Genomic DNA, 26,206 nt, shown 5'->3' on the forward strand with positions numbered 1-26,206 from the left:
TCCATATCCTGGGATACGAATAGAACCCCCTGCTTTTCAGACAGAGGTGCAAATAGGTCATTTTAGGGGGGTCTAACCCCTTGCTCATTTTTGACCCACAAAATCGAGATTTTCGAAATCGAGTTTTTGTGCTAGGGTGGAAGCCTCGGCAACGCTGATTACAGAAATTACAGAACCGGAAATCTCAATTGGATCGGATGAATTCAACAGGAGATATCGCAAATTGAAAATTGCAATTTGAAACTGGAAAATGGTACCAGAAATATTGGACTTAATGGACAGATTCATTGCTTAATATCCTGTCGTAAACAAATTACACACATTACATGGGTAGCAAAAACTTAGAAATCCATAAAAACTTTCTAATTACCATTCCTACCCATTCAGAGATGCATAAATATCGTCAGGAATTATCCTTCTCGAATGATATCGTCAAGGATAATTTATCTAGTCATCATTACAAATCCAGGAAGGTCACCTTTATACATCATAATCACATTGCGCTCGTAATCAGAAAAAAAAAAGAATGACGAAACAAGAATGTTCGAACTCGTAGTCAGGGCGGTCTCCCATCCATGTACTGAAATAGACCGACGCTGCTTAAGTTATAGACAATAAATCGTTCCAAATTTATACTGACCACGTCGATTTAGAATTTTTTCACTGCCATTTTTCCACCTTACTTACATAGTTAGCTGGTTAAAGACCCAAATACTTTGGCATGCGTTCGGTTGGGTTGGTAAAGATCAACGCCAGTTAGGTCAAGGTGTAACTATCGTACGAGCTGCTCGCGCAGCTTAAAAACGAACGTTTGTTTAATTTATCCACCACTAATTAACAGTAGAGTGTGTTGCCATCTCTTCGATACCTTATTTTAGATTTAAACCTGTTACTGTCACGTGTTCAGATCTGAAGCGAGCGAAATTGCAAGAATTGAAGAAGTCCGATGGCTTTTACTGCCTTGATTGTGAAAATTACTAACTTCGGTACTTCTTATCTTCAGTTTCTTGGTGGCTTGACGTTTTACCGTAAAAACGGTAAAGTTGAACGACCTCCTGTGAATTTAGATGCACTGATATATGACTTCAAAAATTACCAATAAAATTCGTCTAAATCATTCACAAATTTTTTTCCATTTCTTTCGAATACCAATTCAACTTTGAGCATTGTTTTCAGTCGAGGCAATGAATATTAATACTCAATAATTTAGGATTACAGAGATCTTCATTATAAAGTACTATTTTAGCTTAGTACTCTTGACTCTTTGTTATTCACTCACTGATTTTCGATTTTTTTTTTGGTTTGTACCTAGTTATTTCATATTCTGAAATACAGGATGGAGCCTTTGACTCGTACAAATATTTTAACAGCAGATTCTTGTGGTTAAAAGAAACACCTTTTTTCTTTACCATTTTTTCCGTTTGGTCCTGATAAAGAGATATGGCTATTTTAGGTTTTCATAATGAGCTGTGCCACCCCTGGAAAAACAAAATTACCTTCAGAATAACTAGATAAATTTGTGACACTACACATCTGTGGATCATTTAAACAGAGTTGTATTCAGCCAAAGTACCCAATTTTTCAAATTTAACAGATACTTTTTGATTTTTGAATATCAAATTACTCGAAAATGTTGCATTATACGAGGAAATATGAAGAATACTTTTATTTTACAAAACGTTCAAATATTCATTAGATAGCGTCCAAATTAATTTCAAGACTTGGGTTCTATGAATTTTCGGTATTTTTATGGTACGTAATGGTCATAATGAGAAAACTGGAAGACGTGGGTGATATCTTGTGTTTGAAAAAGATTCATCAAATAAATTAAAAACTATATTCCGAAATTCATTTCAATCGATAAAACCGTTGGTGAGATAGAACTAAAAATAACATTTTTTTATGGTTTTTCAAGAGCCTGTATCTTTTAAACCGAGCCGATTCGAAAAAAATAGTGAAGGAAAAATGTGTTTCTTTTGACCTCAAGAATCGAAGGGCGCGTTTGGATTTTGCGAGAGAGCATATCCATTGGGAAGAGGCCGATTGGGAAAGAGTTCTCTTCACAGATGAGTCTAGATTCTGCCTCTACCATTGTGATCGACGTTCCCTTGTATACAGACGTCCACATGAAAGATATGCTCAGTGCAATTTCCTGAATACTACTGGTTTCGGGGGAGGATCGATTATGGTATGGGGTGGAATATCTTTGACTGCTCGCACAGACCTAATGGTTGTTGATAATGGAGCTATGAATGCTGATAAGTATATAAGGAACATTCTTGAAGAGCATGTAGTGCCATTTGCCCCATACATTGGTGAAAATTTCATTTTTATGGACGATAATGCCAGACCCCATCGTGCGCGCATCGTTCAGGAGTACCTTGAAGAGGTTGAAGTCTCTCGAATGGAATGGCCAGCAAGAAGTCCAGATCTCAATCCGATTGAGCAGATTTGGGACAACCTCAATAGAAGGCTGAGAAGTTCAGAAAATCATCCAGCTACTCTTAATGACTTAGGAATCCAACTCGGAGAAATCTGGGAAGGATTAGATCAGAACATTTTAAGATCACTCATTTTGAGTATGAACCGTCGTTGCCGAGCTTTAATTAACGCAAGGGGTGGAAATACCAAGTATTAAATCACTTATCAGCATTTCAGTATTTTGAAAATTGTTCATTCCTCTTCTCTCACATAAGATTCGGTGAAATCCTGAATTTTTCTTCCATTTAATGTGTCTTGTTTCGTTCAAAACCTTCCCGAGAGAACATAAAAAATAAGTTATAAAGTCAATATAGAGTTAACTTTCATTAAAATTGAGATTTTCAGAATGTGCGTTAAATTTTTTGCGCAGTGTATTAGTACAAGTCGAAGACGAGTAAGTTGGTCAACTGCGCCAAGCAGTTTTTTCCAGTTTTCAGTCGAGTTTGAATCCTCTGCAAAATTGCTGCTGGCCAAACGGCTCTCACAATGAGAGTTTGGCCTTCATTCCTGTTATTCAATGTTCGGTAAAAGGTACTACTCCTAAAATTAAACGGACGAACTCTCCAACTTTCTATATTTAGAGACGTGAACTCGATTCAAGAAGATGCCTTGTGAATGTATCTTATTCGTGGAAAGGAAGCTATGGGAGAAATTGCAACCAGACTTTTACTCTGATTGCAACGATTTTTACAACGATATTCAACCTCGAGCTACCGTTGCAACTCATTGTCTCGATGGAAATTCAGTCATTGTTATATTCATGAGGAAATTTCGAAAATTCGAAAAATTTGATTGATCGGATGCAACAAAACGCATAATTCATTTTTGATTGATTTGTTTGTGTGTGTAATTGTTCTATATCTGATAAAAAGTTTCCTATCAGCAACGGCTTCAAAGGTTTTGGTATAAATTGAAATTATTTGAAAAATAAGTGTTTTTCATACACTTCCATCTAAGAAGGCATTAAATTCTTGTCAGATTCTATAACTATAAACGACTCGTTGGACAACCCGGATGTTGCCTACGAAACTAAACTGACCATTCTTCCTCAGCATCATACCTGGCCGAAATAATATAAAAGTCAGACCGACAAAAGTTTCAATTAAAACGCGCCATTAGTGAGTGACTTTGACGGATGCTGTCCTCGTAAAGCCGGGCCATAATTTGAACGTCGTCCCCTGGGCTCTTTCCCTATAGCTTCCTATTTTCATACACAACCTCGCTCCAGTCACTTGAAATATGCTACATGGCTGAGGGACCGTTTTTTTCCGGGATATACAAAAGAGGTGCACGAAAACGGGAACTGCTTCAACTTCAACATACTCTAAAAGAGCAACATTTTAGGGATGAATCTCGTCATTTCATCCACCCCAGTGCAACCGTTCGATCTTGAGGGAGTTTCAACTGAACCCAACTTTTTGGGAATTTTTCGAAAGCCAACTTTCGAGTGATTTTTCTTCCAGGAAAAGTATAGCAGATCTAAATGTGATACATATTCTGAAGGAGCAACTCTCCTAGTGATAAATCTGAGAATTTCATCCATTTCGGCACAACCGTTCGGTCTTGAGGGCGTTTCAACTGAACCCATCTTTTTGGGAATTTTTCGATGGTCAACTTTCGAGTAGTTTTTCTTCCAGGAAAATAATAGTAGGGCTAAATATTATACATAATCTGAAGGAGCAACTCTTGTAGTAATAAATCTGAGAATTTCATCCATTTCGACACAACCGTTAGGTCTTGACGAATTCTCAAGTGAAATTTGCACTTTTGGAAAAATGCCATTTCCAAGATGAAAATCTAAACGAAGGGAGATAAGCTTTCGAAATCGCTCGCAATAGATTAAGCTTGTTCGATAACCTATATTTTCATACCAAAATTTCAAATATCTGGCCCTGTTTAGGAGAAAATAATTTTTTTTGTTTTTCCACTTTTCATTTTCGAGTTGACTTCGAAGAACTCTCTGGAGTGCAACTCTCTATCGAATCATCAACTGTTTGGTTTTCTAGGATCTTCACAACTAATTCTATGCAATCCATATCCTAAGACAGTAATAGAACATCCTGATTTTCAGACAGAGCAGCAAATAGGTCATTTTAGGGGGGTCTTACCCCTTGCTCATTTTTGACCCAAAAAATCGAAATTTTCGAAATCGAGTTTTTAAGCTAGCATTGAAGCCTTGGCAACGTTGATTACAGAACCGGAAATCTCAATTGGATCGGAGGAATATATCAGGAGATATCGCAGATTGAAATTTGCAATTTTTGAAAAATGCCATTTCCAAGATGAAAATCTGAACGAAGGCAGATAGGCTTTCGAAATTGCTCGCAATAGATTCAACGTGTTCGAAAACCTATATTTCCATACCAAAATTTCAAATATCTGGCCCTGTTTAGGAGAAAATAATTTTTTTTGTTTTTCCACTTTTCATTTTCGAGTTGACTTCGAAGAGCTCTCTGGAGTGCAATTCTCTATCGAATCATCAACTGTTTGGTTTTCTAGGATCTTCACAACTAATTCTATACACTCCATAACCGAGGACAGTAATAGAACATCTTGATTTTTAGACAGAGTAGCAAATAGGTGATTTTAGGGGGGTCTAACCCCTTGCTCATTTTTGACCCAAAAAATCGAGATTTTCGAAATCGAGTTTTTGTGCTAGGGTGGAAGCCTAGGCAACGCTGATTATATTACCGGAAATCCCAATTGGATCAGACGAATATAACAGGAGATATCGCAGATTGAAAATTGCAATTTTTGAAAAATGCCATTTCCAAGATGAAAATTTAAACGAACGGAGATAGGCTTTCGAAATTGCTCGCAATAGATTCAGCGTGTTCGAAAACCTATATATTCATACCAAACTTCTCAATATCTGACACTGTTTAGGAGAAAATAATTTTTTTTGTTTTTCCACTTTTCATTTTCGAGTTGACTTCGAAGAGCTCTCTGGAGTGCAATTCTCTATTGAATCATCAACTGTTTGGTTTTCTGGAATCTTCAAAACAAATTCTATGCACTCTATATCCTAAGACAGTAATAGAACATCCTGATTTTCAGACAGAGTAGCAAATAGGTGATTTTAGGGGGGTCTAACCCCTTGCTCATTTTTGACCCAAAAAATCGAGATTTTCGAAATCGAGTTTTTGTGCTAGGGTGGAAGCCTAGGCAACGCTGATTATATTACCGGAAATCCCAATTGGATCAGACGAATATAACAGGAGATATCGCAGATTGAAAATTGCAATTTTTGAAAAATGCCATTTCCAAGATGAAAATTTAAACGAACGGAGATAGGCTTTCGAAATTGCTCGCAATAGATTCAGCGTGTTCGAAAACCTATATATTCATACCAAACTTCCCAATATCTGACACTGTTTAGGAGAAAATAATTTTTTTTGTTTTTCCACTTTTCATTTTCGAGTTGACTTCGAAGAGCTCTCTGGAGTGCAATTCTCTATTGAATCATCAACTGTTTGGTTTTCTAGAATCTTCAAAACAAATTCTATGCACTCTATATCCTAAGACAGTAATAGAACATCCTGATTTTCAGACAGAGTAGCAAATAGGTGATTTTAGGGGGGTCTAACCCCTTGCTCATTTTTGACCCAAAAAATCGAGATTTTCGAAATCGAGTTTTTGTGCTAGGGTGGAAGCCTAGGCACACTGATTATATTACCGGAAATCCCAATTGGATCAGACGAATATAACAGGAGATATCGCAGATTGAAAATTGCAATTTTTGAAAAATGCCATTTCTGAGATGAAAATCTAAACGAAAGGAGAAAGGCTTTCGAAATTGCTTGCAATAGATTCAGCGTGTTCGAAAACCTATACTTCCATACCAAAATTCTGATTATCTGACACTGTTTAGTAGAAAATAATTTTTTTTGTTTTTCCACTTTTCATTTTCGAGTTGACTTCGAAGAGCTCTCTGGAGTGCAATTCTCTATTGAATCATCAACTGTTTGGTTTTCTAGAATCTTCAAAACAAATTCTATGCACTCTATATCCTAAGACAGTAATAGAACATCCTGATTTTCAGACAGAGTAGCAAATAGGTGATTTTAGGGGGGTCTAACCCCTTGCTCATTTTTGACCCAAAAAATCGAGATTTTCGAAATCGAGTTTTTGTGCTAGGGTGGAAGCCTAGGCAACGCTGATTATATTACCGGAAATCCCAATTGGATCAGACGAATATAACAGGAGATATCGCAGATTGAAAATTGCAATTTTTGAAAAATGTCATTTCCAAGATGAAAATTTAAACGAACGGAGATAGGCTTTCGAAATTGCTCGCAATAGATTCAGCGTGTTCGAAAACCTATATATTCATACCAAACTTCCCAATATCTGACACTGTTTAGGAGAAAATAATTTTTTTTGTTTTTCCACTTTTCATTTTCGAGTTGACTTCGAAGAGCTCTCTGGAGTGCAATTCTCTATTGAATCATCAACTGTTTGGTTTTCTAGAATCTTCAAAACAAATTCTATGCACTCTATATCCTAAGACAGTAATAGAACATCCTGATTTTCAGACAGAGTAGCAAATAGGTGATTTTAGGGGGGTCTAACCCCTTGCTCATTTTTGACCCAAAAAATCGAGATTTTCGAAATCTAGTTTTTGTGCTAGGATTGAAGCCTTGGCAATGCTGATTACAGAACCGGAAATGTCAATTGGATCAGGGGAATATAACAGGAGATATCGCAGATTGAAATTTGCAATTTTCGAAAAATGTCATTTCAAAATTGAAAATCTTCTGTTAAGTTTGAAAAGGAAGTATGTGCGACCGAAAGTAACGATTGCCATGCTGTTCCAACCGAATAATGTGATTCATGAACTATTAAAAGCGTATCGGTAACAGGACTGCCAGGCCAGCGATACAAAATCCGTACTGCACCAACAACCTCTTTCACGCCCACAAAACTCCGAACGATATACATAATCTATTCAAGATGCGCTTCAGACGGTGTAAGCTCTATTTTCGCTCTTTCTCACCCTGCTTTTCGCATGATAGAGCCCCGTCTCAAATAGCCACTAGAAAGGTCATCAACATGTAAACTTGCATTATTCCTCCGTTAATTCAGTCAACTACCCAAACGATTCTGATAATTAGTAGATATTGAAATACGTTCACCATACGTAGGTATACGTGAGGTATGTGTGTGTGTGTAGGAACCACTTAAGAAGGTTCAATGAAACGACGAACTGGATATCAAGTCAAGTGTGCTATGGGGCACTCAATTACGCACGTTTTTTCACCGATTGATTCTGAATAGGCGTTCCTTGTGACTTTTTATCTGGAGGTTTCACACGATACCTGGTGATCAGTATTCAATGGAGTCCTTTTAACAGTCTTTAATGAGTCTATCCTAATGGCAATTAAGGTTGCCTCAGTATGAACGCCCATTTCATCATTTTGTCCTACCAGAATTCTAATGCCATATACTCAGAGACTTAAAAAGTGTACCACCTAGGGATATAAACGATATACGAGGATTTGTTGATATCTAGTTAGCCTAGACCAGTTCCATGTATAAAAAAATATTGCGTTACCATAGCAACAAACAATAACTCATTAGAAGTGAGAGTTTGAGGCTGGAATCTCGAGAACATATGTATTTAAAATGGTTAAGAGGTAAGCAGATTTACGAAGATATGCTCAATACCCTTAGTTATCAATGTCCTTCTTATGCGACCGTGAAAAATTGGACTGCAAGCTTAAAAAGAGGTAAATTCTCCATTGAAGATGATGACCGATCGGGAAGGCCAGTTTATGTGTCAGTCCCCGAAAATATCGATGCAGTTCATGACATGATTTCATCAGACCGTCGAATTGGGTTAAAACGGATATCTGAAGCACTGAATATTTCATACGAACGCGTTCATCATATAGTTCACGTCGATTTGGACATGAGAATAATTGCTGCAAAATGGATCCCCAAATGTTTGAATGTTGACCAAAAGCGTGCAAGGGTAGAAGCATCGAGTTCGATCTGTGCTCGATTTGAAAACCATGTAGACTTCTTAAACCGAATTGTCACTATGGATGAAACTTTTGATATCTAGTTAGTCTAGATCAGTTCCATGCATAAAAAAAATATTACGTTACCATAGTAACGAACAATAACTCATTAGAAATGAGAGTTTGAGGCTGGAATTTCGAGAACATATGTTTATAATGAAAAGTTCACCATTTAAAAGATGTAGAATTTATAAACCGAATTGTTGCATTAGTCTCGGGTACATTTCTACGATCCAGAAACAAAGCAACAATCGATGGAATGGCGACACTCTGGTTCTCCAAGACCTAAGAAGTTTCGTATCCAAAAATCTGCTGGAAAAGTTCTTGCTTCAGTTTTTTGGGATTGCCATGGAGTAATCATGATTGATTTTTTGGATAAGGGTAGAACAATAACCGGAGATTACTATTCGACATTACTGACCACTCAACGGAAAAAAAATCAAAGAGAAAAGACGCGGAAAGCTATCCAAAGGTGTTTTGTTTTTGCAGGACAACGCCCCTGCACACAGATCTCATGTTGCCATGCAAATAATTCGTGATTTAGGGTTTGCATTACTAGAACACCCCCCTTATTCACCAGATTTAGCTCCATCCGACTATCATCTCTTTCCTCAACTGAAAAAAGGTTAAAAGGACGTAAATTTTCTTCCAACGAGGAGTTAATAAAAGCTGTGGAGGTCTGGTTTGCAGAGAAAGAAGAAACATTTTTTTTTGAAAGGTCTAGAGACATTGCAGGTTCGCTGTAATAAACGTATCCAATTAGGAAGAGAATATGTTGAGTAATAAAATATTTTGGCATTGAAAGGTTCTTCCATTCGGCAGTATATTCAGCCAAAAAAAGAATTTTTGCTGATAGCGACACCAAGCGAGCGACCTAATATGCCCCTGTCTCCTTCGAGTAAATTCTCGACGTTCTAAAGTTGTTTAGTGAAATTCTTCACTTTCCAATTAATTATGGGTACGCTTCACCTTATTTATTCCGCCTTGGAACACCCTGCAGTAATAAATCCTGTGATAACATTGGCAAACAGTACCCTGTATGCAGATGACCTGACCTATTGTTTGGTTTCATCAAACAATCCGTGTTGTCCTAAGTTTTCGTTCATCCGAAGCGAGTAAACTCTACGCAAATATGCCCGAGAGGACGGCCGAATATTAATTGTATACACGGTGCGCACCTACAATTTATCCACGCTAAATATTTATTGTTCTAGAGGGAAACGTCTAATATGGGAGTTCGTCGACCTTTGCATGGAAATTATGTAAATTGTTGGGTCTACGAATCGTATTCGGGCATGGTTTGAATGAAAACTGGGTATTTCTGGGGATCTGAATCATCTGGCGGTTCGTCGAAACCGCATATATGATTTTGGGTCGGTGAAATCCTTCTACGTCTTCCAGAATGTAGATTAACGTCGTTTCGATCAAAACCAAAACAACAGACGTTTGGGATACCCTGTACCACTCGACGCAATCATAAACCGATCTTGTGCAAGATTGGTAGATCTTGGGCGTCCACTTCTAAGTCTTTCGATCAAATTTCCAGTCTCTCGATATCGACGAGCTTGACAGAAATTGGTGTAAGAAGGGAGAGAATAGTTCAAAGAACGGTTTACTGCAAATAAAGGTATTGTGGGATTTTCGAGGGGAGTTTAAATTTTTTTCTTCGATTCAACAGCGTGATCTGATCCCCCTTTAGGGGATGACTTCAAACGATAAAGCGAGGAAAAAACAAAATAGTCGCGTGTCTCATCTCCGGTTGGCATCTGTTTGAAAACAAATAAACGGGGAAGATGAGAGTGGTGCGACACTCCAAAACCGCACCCCCCAGATTTACTATCATATTGCGCGTATTGTCTAGCGCGATGAATAGACAGTAACGACCTCTCATAGGGTGGCGAACGACGATATAAATCGTTCTTTCATGAGGCCAATTCAACGGCTGCTGAGATCTTATCGCATATCCAGCGTGGGGTCTAGGTCGTCACCCGTCAAAAAAACACTGTATTGAACGTTATTGGTTTATTATTCGATTAAATTTGAGAATCTATCACGGGGAACACACTGTAAATAGAGGGTATTTCTAATGGTCTGGCTTTTTTTTTGACAGAAGGTAGAAGTCGTCAAAATAAGTCATTTCACCAAAAATTGCCTATACAGGTTGTCTGTAAACAAATACGAAGGACTTAATGTGATGATTCCCCGATGAAAATAAGCAGGGGTAGTTCCTATGAATTTTTTTCGTGTTTTCAAGATACAGCCTTTGGAAGGCGATGACGAGCTCCAGTTTTTTATTTTTTTACGGGTTCTGAGACACTGAGTCCTAAAACTATACATTATATGAAGCATTAAGAAGTAGATGTTACTCACACAATTTTTTAAGATCTCCTAACTTTATTATTAGGGGTTGAAAATAACAAACCTCTCATGATTTTCCTTCAAAAATTGTTTTCGTGGGATGGATTTACGAAAAATAAAATTCTCCTATGGTTTCCCATTCAATTCTGGAGAAAAAAAGTCTCTTGCAAAATTTCGATACAGTCGATACTTTTCTCGGAATAAATAAAAACTTACAAGCAGTTCTGATCACTGTTCATCGCATAAGTTTTCCATAGAATGAATACCTCCCGCTAAAATGCATGTTTTTATTTTCAACCCCTAATAATAAAGTCATAAGATCTAAAAAAATTGAGTGAGTAACATCTACTTAGTGCTTCATTCATTCATTATGAATTGGTGTAGTAGTCTGCAGAGAAAGTGAGGTTTAGTTTCAGTATTTGTGGGACAGGTGGCGCTGCGTGATGAGAATTCCTCAAAACGCTCCTCCGATTTCGTATAGAACCCCAACCTCCGGTTGGAATATTTAACGCTGCACTATACTGATGAGGGACAATGATCCCGAAGCCAATCTTGCGTTTTAGACGAATTTTGAAGTGAAGAGAACAGTGTACAAAATTGAGACACTTTATAGAAGGTGCTTATGTTGACAGAGTGCTACGATTGCTAATTGCTACCTTTTTTACGCCATTTATGGTGAGATTGTTGGAGGGTTGGAAGAAAAATACTGCGAATCAGAGGTATATGACCGCAGGGTGAAGAATAACGATCAGTTCTCCGTGTATCACATTATTATCTTAATGCATTTTAACCATGCTGCGCCTCCAGTTAGAATTCTAGAAAGGGCAATTTGTCAAACATTCCCTGTAGATAAACCGTACGGTCACAGTTCATCCTCGTATACCGGCGTTACCAATAACCACAAATCACCCCCTCGGGGTGCGGCAGTAACTCATCGGAATTGTAGTTCGAGACCGAATAAAATTTAAATTACGTGTAATTTCCGCCCGTCAACGGATGATGTGATTTACAGCGTTCTGCCTTATCGGCCACTCTACGGTCCGCGTTTATTTGTTTTAACCCCCAACAACCAGCCCTCTCGCCCTGTTGGTCTGATTCACTAGCGTTGAATAATGCTTTTATTGACATTCCATGTATGTCGAAGGTGCATACTGATAATTCATAGGTTATCTAACGTGCGTTCAAAAAAAATCGTCGTCAAGTAGGCTATGAAATTTTGAAGGCTGATGTTCGGTGGCTGAACGTATGTCTTTCCTTGAATTACTTCATCTTCCCAAAATGTAAACAATGATGACATTAACCTATATATCGTAATTTTGTATGGAAAGGCACTTTTCAGAAAAGGTTACCTGTAAATTTCACCCAACGTTCGAAAAGCATTTCTTTCATTGAGTAAGATGACAAGAATCCAAACAATCTGAGGCGGTTAGAAAAGTTCTTCGTAAAAATTTTAACCGTCCACTATTTTCATACGTAAGAGACATGAATCTTGAATTGATCGTGGTAGTATGTTTTTTTGTAAGAAGGTTCTAGTTACTTCAGTCATATGAATAAATCACAGTAAGATTCTCAATAATATGTTTATTAATTCTCTATAAATATCGAATTGATTCAGTCATTACTGAAAATCCATGACTAAACTAAAAGAACTGAATTACATGAAAATAGCTATTGGACAATTTATTAAAATTCAATTCAGCTATAAAAAGGCATGATGCTTTCTCCTTCATAACGTTCTGCTATTGAAGTTCCATAAAAGAAAGTAGGTCCACATTTTGTCTTTGACTGAAGCATACTGTCAGTATGCATCAGTTCAGTATGATACTGAACTCCAATTTTTCTCGGATGCTACAAGGTTAGGTAATCACAACCTTTTCAGTTTTCTGATAACATGTCAATCTTTATGGAAACAAATGGATATCTTTTTTTTTAAAAGGGGGGGAAAAGCCAACGGATACTCCATCCACTTGAGATAAAATATGAAGAGAGGTTTGTCGAGCTTCTGTCACCATGTTTTCATTATAACTGAACTCTAGAGTTTTCTTATTTGGTATACCACTCCTTTTTTGTTTGAACATACCTGTTTCATCAACACATCGCAAAACAGTACAATGGAAAAATTCATTCTTAATAATCAACAGCAACATAGGCTTCAATGAAGTCGCCGGAACAGAATATTTCCATTTTCCTTCAATTTTCTTTCCAATTTTGAAGTAGAATTCAATAGTAAAAGTCTTTCACACGTCCGTAAAAACCATCTTTATAATTTGCCGATAATTTTAATTCAACAACAACCCAAAATGCTAAAATGACAGTTCACCTGGGAAATAGTAAAGCACGAGCTAAGAATTACGTTTAGACACGAAATATCGACGTTCAAAATTCCATAGCCTACTTGACGACGAATTTTTTTGAACGCATGTTATGTAATTCATGTGTCATCTGTCATCGCACACTACTGACTTTTCCATATTTCTGTGGCCTAATGGATCAATGGACGTTTTGGCATTTCTCTGGCGTTTTTTCGTGTATTATATTTATGGTTTCGTCACAGACCCCCTCCACTACTAATGTGTTCTGTGATAGTGTCGAAGTTTTATCACCTCTTGGCGCAGTCGCATAGAGGTAATACATTAGTAGTTGAGACGTTCTATGACGAAGCCACTAAAGTGAGATAGATATCGGGTTATTGAGCATTACTACATCTCTTTAAATAGATAAATGCTTATCTTCAGTAAACTCTTCGCGTTCATTGACCTTCTCCTTGAGCGGAACTATTTAACAGTCCGCTCAAGTTTCGTAGTTTAACTTCCGAAATAGAAACTGATACCTCGAGGAGGTAAAACGATACTTTCTCATGAGATTTCTGGATTTGAGATGAAAGTAACCGTATTGCCGTCTCAAGTTAAGTCCTTAACGGCGAAAAAATCCATTTACGCGGTCTGGAATAGGTTGATTGACTATTTACCGTCCTCTGAGTGAAGTATGCCCCTTTGATAGATTGTAGTTTTAAGAGGGGGGAACTCCGACCAAAATAGCATGTCTGGCTTTGACTCATCTAACGTCTGTCACGGTGAGGATCGACATATGCAACAAATATTTGTCTATCGAAGAGGGGGGGATTCACCCCGTGTCTTTTGTCATCATGGATCATCTGTCAGGAAATATTTCCGCGTTCGTTCGTTTGTCCTTTCAGAATCAGAAGAAACAGCTAGCTATACATTTGGGTTTTCTCACAGATTTAGTTGAAGATGAAAAATGAAAATGGTTATTTACAATTCAAAGCGTTTCGTTTCTATTGCACAAGTTGGCAACATCGACTGAAATATGCGTTGATAATAAAGGACAACAAATACACTATCTTGATGAGATAGACAAAGATTGTTGTCTATGAAGTCTGCGACGAACGTGGAAGGTCATAAAATTTTATAGAATTTCTCATTCCATGCAGTTCTATGGGGTCTATCTATGCACGAGCATTGTTGTCGATTGAAAAAATAAAACAGGTTCAGGTCAACAGGAAGAGAATACAGAAAGCACCTCGAAATCTATCTTCTCATACTTAAAAATGTATGGGTACTTTATCATCATTTAGAAATAACATACAATTATGGTAGCTCATGATTTACATCACCCAAATTGTGTGTTAATCTTCTGGTTTCTCCCCTATTATAGTTTCCATCGTTATATAACTTCCCAGTAGTATGGTTCGTAACCATGATTAAGTTGTTTGAGAAACTCTCATAAAAAAAGCCACTGACGCAACCATTTTCACTTTCTCAGGATCAGAAAGATCGTGGAGAATTAAAACGTATGTCCTTATATTTTTTCAGAATCAATTTTTTTTAATTCCATAGTTTGTGAAAATACCTCAATTCTAAGTCACTACCTGCAAGGGTTGATGATTAGAAAGATGCACCCATATGAAATAGGTGTAGGGGAAGCAGCAGACAGAAAAACTTGGGCGGAATCTTCCAAGGTTGGATCACTCCAGAAAGAACTGCATGATCCAAAGGGTATTTTGCGATTTATTGTGACAGTGGTGTACATAGCTCTGACGCATGTGTCTCTCTACGTTGCGATACTCCATACGTGGTACTTTTATCAAAATAACAGGGATCTACCAAAGGCCAACGTAGTTTCCGCCATCAGACAACAGGTGGCACACTCGCCTATATAGGTCTCGTTGGAACCCATCCGATTGTACTATATGGGCGTCCCAACGAACGATGAACGACAGATGATGGTTTAGTAAACATCCCTGAGGATTCCAACAGTTCCAACATTCTCCCAATGCTGCAAACTCTCCCATCGCCAGATAAGGTTCGAAGGCATCTCCATTTGCAACCTCATTTTCGCCAGAGCAGCGTTCTGGTCCATTTCCACCCTCTACCCCCCGCTAATTCGTCCCCAGAGACGTGAAGGAACACGATCTCTCCGAAATTGGATTAGGAGCGCCCGCGAAACCGCCCCCGTTTATAGGGCGGAAAATGAGCGCGGGTCCTGGCACGGCAATAAAACAAACGCTGAATCTGCTACCCCGAATTTCGCGAATCGCGGATGTTTTGGGGTAGGCCGCTATCGAGAATCTAATTGAGGGGGTTGAAGGGTGAAACTAAATTGTTCCGTGTGGAGGTGTATGGGGGGAGTGTAGAATAATATAGAACAAGGGAAATGCGAAAACTGGGTTAGGAGTATCGCATAACTCAATCAACGATGACGCCGAATAAAACCTGTAAGATTTTTGTATTATAATAGTGACGCCAGCGGACGAAAAGTGTATGCGGACGAAAAATACTTGCTGCAATAATAGTCGACTGTTTTTAAAGGAAAATAATGATTTTTTTTGTGAAAATTTCAGCGTTTCACGTTTCGATCGACTTAAGCGATCAATCGTCCATATATTCATCGAGTATACTACCATGGATGAGCTAAATTATGAAGATTACATTTTGACCTTCAATTCGGACCGTATCATTCGGACAATTTTGCATGTCTTGGCGCAGGTTAACGAAGTACGTTGACCGTGTGGTCTTTCATTTATTCAGATGCGAGTAGGTTCGAAGAGTGCCGGAATATTTTCTTGGTATCGCTGTCGTCCTGGACGATTGTTTGTATTTCATAAACGTACACCGGACGAAGATAAAGCGATTGAATTGATAACCAGGAGGAATAGCGAGATACGATCTGATCTATTCAACCATTGGACAAGGGAAACTAATAAAAACCTGAACAGATACGAATCTTGTTTCCCATTCCAAGAAACAGAATGAAAACTTTAAAAATTTTATATTACAAGCCCCTAGCTCTTTTCATCGGAATCTAAAACTACTAGTTTGTCCTCAAAGCATACAGAAGTCAAGTAATTGACCTGAAAATTCGAGTAGCATTGTTAAAAAAATGACATATCAAAGAATTGTCGTTCCATTAATGCTAGCAGAGATAACAGAGGCTGTCCCTCATCAGTAGAGTGTAGTGATAAACATTTCAACCTAAGATTAAACAATGAAAAATTTTGAAACAAGAAAAAAATAGTTACTTGCTGAGACCTATCTTGATAAATATATAATATTATTTTTTCTGTTGCAGGTAAGACCATGAAAATGATGAACTCAATCGCAGCCTTAAGGAGGTACGAAAAAGTAACGAAGCTCCAGTGCGTTCAACAACATATCAAGAGACGTTGACACAGAAATAAAAAAATCTAAAAAGATCCCCACACAATTGATATTTTGACGCCATCTGAAACCTACCACCTGCACCTCCTAGCTTTTGCGATAACTAACTGAATTTCGCACCCCCTGTCGGCAATTTTGCCTTCAGAATTTTCCAATTTAGTCAGATATTGCCACGACAGAAGAGCAGAATTTCCCAATAGTGATATAAAGGAGAGGCAATCTCGGAATATAATTGCCAGTTTTTGCCCTCGCAAGTGGTTGCGACGGAAACAAGGGGTCGGACGCTAGGCACGCGCTCCCCTGAGGGTGGCACGAGCGAATTCGGCTGCGAAACGTGCGTGGGCGGTGATAGCGGCGGATGGGGACGCGACGTTTCAAGAGGGCTTCACGTTTTCGGGAAATGAAGGAAATTTGGTTCCCTGTGGAATATCAGGCGAAAGACCAACCCAGAAAGTGGGCTAAGGGGGAGTCATGGTAATATGGTCGCCAAATTACACAACAAAACCATTCTATAAGTGAAAACCATGAATTTAGGTACTTTTCTGCCCGAATTTTCATCTTTTAATCACCAGAAATTGTTGAGCTTACGTTCAATAGTTTTCCGGTAACATATTTGGAAACCAAGTGAAGAATACTACGATATTAATGGTTCACCTTTCAATTTCGTTCAGTGAATAGGTCACAAAATAAAGTGACCCGCTCCAAAGTACCAAAAATCTTCACCCTTTGAGCCCAATGTGGCAATATCAAAAATGGGCTGGAGATCCCATCCTCCGGTTGGAATATTTAACGCTACACTGTACTAATGAAGGACAATGATCCCGAAAATGGTCTACAGTTGCGTTGAGATGTTTCAACTTCTCTTGGATTTCCTACGCTCCTTCATGACTAGCACGCTTATTTGGTAGTGTCCTTGCACGAGTGACAGAACGAGTCTTTACGAGTCTTGACTCATCCCAGCAGCTGGAATTGTCGCATAATTCTCGATAGGTGGCCTGGTGTGTTCCGCCGTTTATCTGTCAAAAATGACAGCTGCCAAAATGACCAGCTCTGATTGGATGATTCGTTATATACTGCTCCACAAAAGTTGAGGAGGTTCAGACATTTTTTGAGTGAAATGGTTTTGCAGGTCAGATACTTAAAATTGCCTGAAACTGACAAACTAAGGATTAAATAGGCAAAATGATGAGATTAGTGAGTAAACATGAAAAATTGGTGGAAAAAATTGGATCTTTCTAAGCAGTCTCAAGGTTGCTGAACTTCCTCAACTCTTGTGAAGCAGTATATAGGGTGTATTTAAAGGTGAAGCTCTTTTTCAACAGCAGGTAAAACTGGACACCAAAAATCGGATGTACTGAACGATTAATTGTACAGACACAGTCCCTTACTTGAAATTTAATGAAACTTCGTCGAAATTTTAGGGGTTGTAGCTCATCTTGAATATTTTATTAAGACAATTTTTGATATTTTGATGACTTCTCCTTCTGTCAAAAAAGCCTCATATTTCCCTTATATAACAGGCGAGAAATTTCGTTCATCATCCCTTTTCAAGCCAGTGAGCTCCGGCAACGCTGCTCACTCCGTAGGGGAAAGTTGTCCCACCCCCCTCAATCATCAGCCGATGTAATACGTCGTGTAGTGCAGATGTCTCTTGCAGATTAGCGAATTGGGCAGTCAATCGTATCGCCGTCAGCGAGGTTTCGTTTTATAAGTCGTCGAATAATAATACCTCGGCGAGGGGTTATAATCTGGGGTTGTTTGCGAGTTTGGAAATTTGAATATCTGCACCGGACTGATAAGGAAGTGCCGGGACGCTGACGGTGGAATTAATGGACCTGTTGCGGACGGATTTGCCGATGGCAATTAAACCTTCGTTCATTTCCATCTGGTTCATTATTTTCGATAATGAATCCGGATAGGAAGGAGGATTACATCATCGTTTTCAAACTTGCCCAGTTTATCGAATGAAAACCCGCCAATTTGCCACTCGCTTCGTCAGCAATGGCTGTATAGTACCATGCAAATAGAATTCTACCAAAATTTTTTCGAGAGACTTGTGTTTCTTCTGATAACTATAGAGTCAAAAAAACAACAAAGATTTTGTTGGAATTCTATTTTCCATGAGCTTTCCAACGAGCTCACACATATGTTGCCATTTGAAAAACGGAATTCGAATGGGGTTGCCGCTAAGGGGTTGAAGAAAAACACTCAATTTTATTTCAAGTTAATGAGGGTGATTAAAAACAAATCGACGGGTTTCAGCGTTTCGTTTTGGTGAATGGTTGAAGAAATATGGATTTTAATTCATTTATTGCCATTTTACAATGAGCTATGCCACCCCTGTGAACCTAACACTGTTTTTCCGAACATTAAATATATGTACTAATAATAGAATGATCACGCCCAAACAGGGAGGCAATGAATACAATAATAAGGATAAATTCAGATGGGGATTGAATCGGGCACCGTTTCATATTGGGTGGCGCTTTGGGTAAATGTATAGTACCCAGTAGCACGTGCCAATAATGAATGGAGTTCCATCAATTCCAAACGTTCTCCATCGGAGAAAAATGCTATGTTGCTCTGATGAGGTCAAATGAGACTAAAACCATGGTCTTGACGATGGCAAATTGGCTAGTTCAATTCAGATCGTAACACTTGTTGATATTCATATCAGCTGGTGGTATGCATCTGAATTTATCCTTATTATTAAATATACTATTTCAAAATAAGCTATTGAATATTAGAAAAACAAAGATAAACTCACTGCTGGAAGTGGCATTTGTAACACAATAAATGAGTTACCGCAATTTCATTGGGGATGAATATTGAATATACTCCCCTTGATTTGTACATATGTATTTCTTCTTAGCAGTGTGCAAGAGCCTCCATACCAACAACATAGCTAGAATACAGCATAATGGCTCTACAACCGACCATTTCTTAACCAACTCAGGAATGAAATAAGGCTGTGTGTTAGCGCCTTTACTGTTCAATATTTTCGCCATAGCTGTCTCGATAATTGCTGACATGAGTATGCCTGTAAGAGGTGTTGGATTAAGATTCAGATTTGATGGAGGCCTATTTAACCTGAAACGACTCAGATCAAAACCCGTACAAAGTTTATAAAGGAAGTTCAATATGCAGACGACTGCGCGCTTATCGCTAGCAGCTCAGAGGATCTACAGATAATGTTGGACACCTATAAACATATAAACGAAGCTTTGGGCCTTAGACTCAATATCGACAAAACCAAAATCCTGTTAAGTCCGCCAGAAAGCCTTCAAACAGATATCAGCCTGGAGAATGAAACTCTAGAACAGGTCGAGCAGTTCAAATACTTGGGAAGCTTCATAAATACTAGGGCTTACCTGGACACGGAAATACACAACCGTACAATTCGGCATCACGGGCATTCTGGAAGCTAAAGGACAGAGTGTTCCAAAATCACGACCTCAATCTGAAGACCAAGACAGCTGTTTACAAAGCTGTGGTCCTCCCAACGCTTCTTTATGGAAGCGAAAGCTGGACGCCCTACAGACGACATATTAAACAGCTTGAACAAACGCAACGTCATCTAAGACAAATAATGCACATCAGATGGTTCCACAAAGTTTCAAATGCGGAAGTTTTGCAGCGCGCGAGTTGTACAACAATTGAGACTGTAGTATCGAGAGCCCGACTCAGATGGAGCGGCCACATTCTAAGGATGCAAGACACAAGGCTACTTAAGGATTTACTGCGTCAATACTTAAAATCAGTTAATGCCAATCATTACTGGGAACAACTAGCGTTAGACAGGTCACAGTGGAGGTCTTTGGTACACTGTTATAATGGAGACTCGAGAAGGATACAGCGGCGGCCAGATCTGGTTGGTGACTATCCATTTATGTGATCCATCACTCGCTCGATCATTTGTAAAAACAGTTTTTTATGAGAGTTTTTTCCATTTGAAAAATCCACCCATCCCTCCTTGCTTTGTAAGCTCAATCATCCTCAGAAAACTTCGAACGATTAAGTCGAGGAATAAATAACAGACTTGCTTCTTCATGCAGGTTCGTCTAGAATTAATTTTGTCCACGGCTTTCCTATAAAATATTCATGATGCACGTGTTCCACAAGCATTATGACATATCCATTATTAACCTGGTGCATAATGAGTTCATTTCCATGGACTGTCAGACTTTGCCATGGAAGGTACAGTTGGAGAGAATTCAATTATATGTTCACCGTTACAGTGATCGCGCAGAAGCCACCGATATTCAGTCATTCTTTCTCTATTTAAGAAATTCACGTTTTATGAAATTTAAAACGTGTGAATTCCCAAGATCAAAACACGAGATCAATCGGCCAGCTTCAGGATCGTGATCTCACATGAAACGAGCAGGAAGTCTTGAGGGCCCCACACGTCATTCACACTCCGTTTGATGCGAACCATCCTGTTTTAGGGGCCCTCGAAAAGAAGCGGTGTCAAAATATCTGAAGGAGCACTCAAGAGCTCGGATGTTTGTCTCGAAGATGTTAGAACAGATGCCGCAATAACAGCTCCCCTTTCAACACAGTACCCCAATGGAATGATTGATAAAGAGGCACGTGTGTAAATACTTAATGGATGCACGACGTGTTCTCGAATTTTGAGTATGGTGGCATTAAATTGATTCAATTGTCGCCTTCATCTGGACCGTTTTCGTCGATGTGGGGCTGTAATTGATGAAGGAATTATTGAATGAGTCACATACTGTATACTCCATTCACTTTTATTTTAGCAGTCGGTTAGCCATGGAAATTTGACACATTTCACTCTGTATAGTACGAAAATGTGGGGTTATGACGCTTGTCAAAACATTTTTGGGTTTTAAATCAACGCTATGTTGCCCGTTCTACGTGAAAGTTTCTGTTTTTACGTATTTTATCACAATGTCGAATCTCTTCGGAAAATATGTGACGAACATAATTGAAGTTTATACAAACTGATTGAAGGCATACCAAATCCAGTTATTTGCATGGGAAATACAAGAGATCAGTATAACATCATAATATGCACTGGCTTGAGGAGAGTTAATGTTCATTATTTTCTTTGGCTAAAGTTTGAATACGTTACATCAGTTGTAGATTTCAAAATTATAAACCCGAAGATGAAATGCATATAAAGCGTGGTTGGGAATGAGTATCTCCCGAAGGAATTAACAAATAATTACAAGGATGTTAAATTCTTCAACAAAAATCATCTTGCATCAATATAAATAAAAGGAATTAAAGGAATTTCAATCAAGATGAACTTCATCTTTGAACAAAAATTTCACATGAATAAACAATTACCAGGACAACTGGCGCGTATTTGTGGCTGTTCATCTTAATGCATTGATATAATAATAATAATTAGGTATTTATTGGTACCTTAAGACATTTACAATGTATAGGACAAGTCAAATGAAAAATAGAAAAATCAATTTTCGGGAACTTATTCTACGATGACATTCATCGAAAATCCTGTAGTAAACTTTTCGCTTTAATTCACCCAAACATAAAATTCTCAAATGCCACCACATTTTTGGGTCTTCCAAGAGAAGGAAATTCTTTGTCATCCTCTTCATTCACAATCTTTCTAATTGTGGAGATATTCAGCTGAAATATAAGTCGTTTTGATTCAGATGAAACATTATATAAATTCTCTTACATTGAATATGTTCGCTACCGTCTGACGTATTGTGAATTTTAGAATATCAGGGTATAACTATTTGAATGAGCGGACCTGAATTCTAAATAGCACTTCCTGAAACCCTGTCTCTTTTCTCAATCAATTTCGGCATTTTCGCAATAAAAATTGATATTAGTTGTGGCAACGGCGTTATGACATTAACGACATTTTATGAGTGCCAACCTAACTTCGTTCTAGTTACAAAAACTTGAGAAAATTATTTCATGGCCAACCGACTGCTAAAATAAATGTGAATGCAGTATACATACATTCATGATAGGGCTGAATTAACCTACAGGATAAATTTTCACATTCTGGTATATCTGAGATGAATTGCAAAATCGTTTTCCGAGGAATCTTTGCTTGAAAAACATATAAATTGTATGGTATCCACCTAATCATCCACTCCAGTCGAGAAGCCCCAATATCAAGATAAAATAAGATGCGCACTTGGAATTTTTCATTACACAACCGACGCTTTGTGTAGGAGTGGGTGCAGTATTTTTATCAGGTTGACGTCTTCTCTCTGCCGGAGGCATAAATCACTTTAAAGCTTGACGCTTGATAATAAGGAATGATGAATGTACTTCTGGGACACCATCCATCCGGAAAATTTGTGGGGTGCAAGACACTCCGGAAATAATTGCCTCGCGGTGGTTTTGCTGGGGAGCGATTCATCCTGGAATGAGAATGGAATAATGAAAACACCTTGAAGTTAGCAGGGTGATGACAGTTTTCATCTTTTTGGGAATTTTTCGAAGGTCAAGTTTCGAGTCGTTTTTCTTCCAGGAAAATTATCGTAGATCTAAATGTGATACATATTCTGAAAGAGCAACTCTTCTAGTAAAAAATCTGAGAATTTCATCCATTTCGACAGAACCGTTAGGTCTTGACGAATTCTCAAGTGAAATTTGCACTTTTTGAAAAATGCCATTTCCGAGATGAAAATCTAAACGAAGGGAGATAGGCTTTCGAAATTGCTCGCAATCGATTCAGCGTGTTTGAAAACCTATATTTTCATACCAAAATTTTAAATATCTAGCCCTGTTTAGGAAAAAATAATTTTTTTTGTTTTTCCACTTTTCATTTTCGAGTTGACTTCGAAGAGCTCTCTGGAGTACAATTCTCTATTGAATCTTCAACTGTTTGGTTTTTTAGAATCTTCAAAACATATTCTATGCACTCCATATCCTAAGACAGTAGCAGGACAACCTGATATTCAGACAGATGAGCAAATATGTCATTTTAGGGGGGTCTAACCCCTTGCTCATATTTGACCCAAAAAATCGAGATTTTCGAAATCGAGTTTTTGTGCTATGGTGGAAGCCTAGGCAACGCTGATTATATAATCGGAAATCCCAATTCGATCAGACAAATATAACAGGAGATATCGCAGATTGAAAATTGCAATTTTTGAAAAATGCCATATCCGAGATGAAATTCTAAACGAAGGGAAATAGGCTTTCGAAATTGCTCGCAATAGATTCGGCGTGTTCGAAAACCTATATTTTCATACCAAAATTTCAAATATCTGGTCCTGTTTAGGGGAAAATAATTTTTTTTGTTCTTCCACTTTTCATTCTCGAGTTGACTTCGAAGAGCTCTCTGGAGTGCAATTCTCTATCGAATCATCAACTGTTTGGTTTTCTAGAATCTTCAAAACAAACTCTATGCACTCCATACCCTAAGATAGTAATAGAACATCCTGATTTTCCAGCAGAGTAGCAAATAGGTCATTTTAGGGGAGTCTAACCCCTTGCTCATTTTTGTCTCGAAAAATTGAGATTTTCGAAATCGAGTTTTTGTGCTAGGATGGAAGCCTAGGCAACGCTGATTAATTAACCGGAAATCCCAATTGGATCAGACGAATATAACAGAAGATATCACAGATTGAAGATTGCAATTTTTGAAAAATGCCATTTCCAGGATGAAAATCTAAACGAACGGAGATAGGCTTTCGAAATTACTAGCAATGGATTCATCATGTTTGAAAACCTATATTTTCATACCAAAATTTCAAATATCTGGCCCTGTTTAGGAGAAAATTTTTGTTTGTTTGTCCACTTTTCACTTTCGAGTTGACTTCGAAGAGCTCTCTGGAGTGCAATTCTCTATTGAATCATCAACTGTTAGGTTTTATAGGATCTTCAAAACAAATTCCATCTACTCTATATCCTAAAATAGGAACTAAGGAAGTTTCAACTGACCCCATACCCCATATTTCTGGGAATTTTTGGAAAGTCAACTTGAGAGTAGTTTTTTCTCCCAGGAAAATTATCGCAGATCTACGACTCTCTTTCCACATATATATCGAAGAAAACTTCTATCTAAGAGGTGTTCCGTTTCCAAGAAACGTCTCGAAAAGGTCAATCTTTCCGCCAATTAGTCTTGAACCCTTCCGTCGTTAAACTTTATGCATTATTAAATTATGTTGATGATGTGGAACATGATGATAATGCGATATCTCTCAGACAAATGGAAAACCCTACCCACGCAGATCTGTATGTCAGATATCTCACCACGCAAGCCGCTAAACAATAAGTGGTTAACCCTTATGCTACGTGTGAATTTTTTTATCCGCCCAACTTTTGCAACTCATTACAGAGCGCCTCAACTCAGTTTTGACTGGAGTTCATCCCAGTCCAGTTCCTTCATCTATTGGTTCACCCTGTATAATTTCAGAAAAGGGGAAAATTTACGGCCGGTTTTATAATCAAACCTGAAGTCCCTTTAATTTCAAAGCTTCCTTTAACCCTACTAAAAATGACTGTGAAGGAAGCTTAAAGTGAATAGGTTTTATTATGAAACTGGACGTTAATGCATCGTCATAAAAACTGTACGTATTCAGCGCCATCTCATTGTCAAATGTGTGAAACAGACCAAAATGTAGTCGGTTTTTAGTACTAGGGATATAGGGAAGCATTCACTGTCGTGGGGCACACAAGCTTTTCCATCCATGCTGTTTTGGTCGAGTATTGTGTTTTGTGGAAAAAATGTTCTTCCCTACGTTAGATTAGAGTGATTAGACTATAACTTTCTAAGAAATGCCTCTTCATACTGATAATAAAAAGCTTTGTGTACCCCACGCCAATGAAGGGTCAGCTGATTTTGACAAATCGTTAGAGTACCCTATGAGGGCGTTCCTTATCTTTCTTCTTTGGTTAGGTTAAGTTAGGTTAGGTTAGGTTAGGTCTCTAGTTAGGTAGAAATATAAATACAATATAAAGCTTTTCGTTCCCATCTTCTCATTTTGAGGGTGGAAAATTGAGCAGTGAAAATATATTGTATTATTTATGTTGATCTGAAGTATTCCATATTTTCTTTTGCTAATGAGCTTACATATGATTCGGGATTTGACAGTAACAATGACAAACAAGATTATTACTTATCAATGGTACCCTAAAGTCCATAAAAGTCAAGGTTTCCTCGTATTTTGTTCTTGTCGAAATGATAACTATTCAAATATTGTAAACATAAATGTATTTCGGTTGCCGATTGGGTCTTGTATCTTGTATCTGAAATAAAATGTCGATGATGTCTCTCTTCATTAGTTCCATTTTTTTGCAGGGATCCTAGACCAGATACAGACGTACTTCAATATACAAAATGATAAGGGAGGCCTCTTGCAGACCGTCTTCGTCATCACCTACATGATTTTCGCGCCAATTTTCGGATACTTGGGCGACAGGTACAGTCGGAAATTGATAATGACAGCAGGGGTGTTCCTATGGAGTTTAACCACCCTTGCAGGTTCATTTATGACGGTAAGTCTACGAAAATAGGTTAGGATGTTCGTTGAGAACTTTTCTTTCCAGAATTATTGGTGGTTCCTCCTGTTCAGAGGCCTCGTTGGCATCGGAGAGGCTAGCTACTCCACCATAGCTCCAACGATAATCAGTGATCTGTTTTCTGGAGACATGAGGTCCAAGATGCTGGCGCTCTTTTATTTTGCGATACCAGTAGGAAGG

General features: G+C 38.2%; 1 protein-coding gene across 3 annotated transcripts in view; it reads left to right on the forward strand.

Moving 5' to 3' along the window:
• LOC123316505 (protein spinster) overlaps positions 1–26,206 on the forward strand; it is a 42,686-nt gene that overhangs the window by 6,754 nt on the left and 9,726 nt on the right. For all 3 annotated transcript variants that reach the window (XM_044902608.1, XM_044902610.1, XM_044902609.1), the window contains exons 2-3: positions 25,806–26,002; positions 26,054–26,205. In XM_044902608.1, the coding sequence (XP_044758543.1) occupies positions 25,806–26,002; positions 26,054–26,205 (349 nt within the window). The remainder of the gene's footprint in view (positions 1–25,805; positions 26,003–26,053; position 26,206) is intronic.

Source organism: Coccinella septempunctata, chromosome 7 (assembly GCF_907165205.1).
Source record: "Coccinella septempunctata chromosome 7, icCocSept1.1, whole genome shotgun sequence".
Classification (NCBI taxonomy): Eukaryota; Metazoa; Arthropoda; class Insecta; order Coleoptera; family Coccinellidae; genus Coccinella; species Coccinella septempunctata.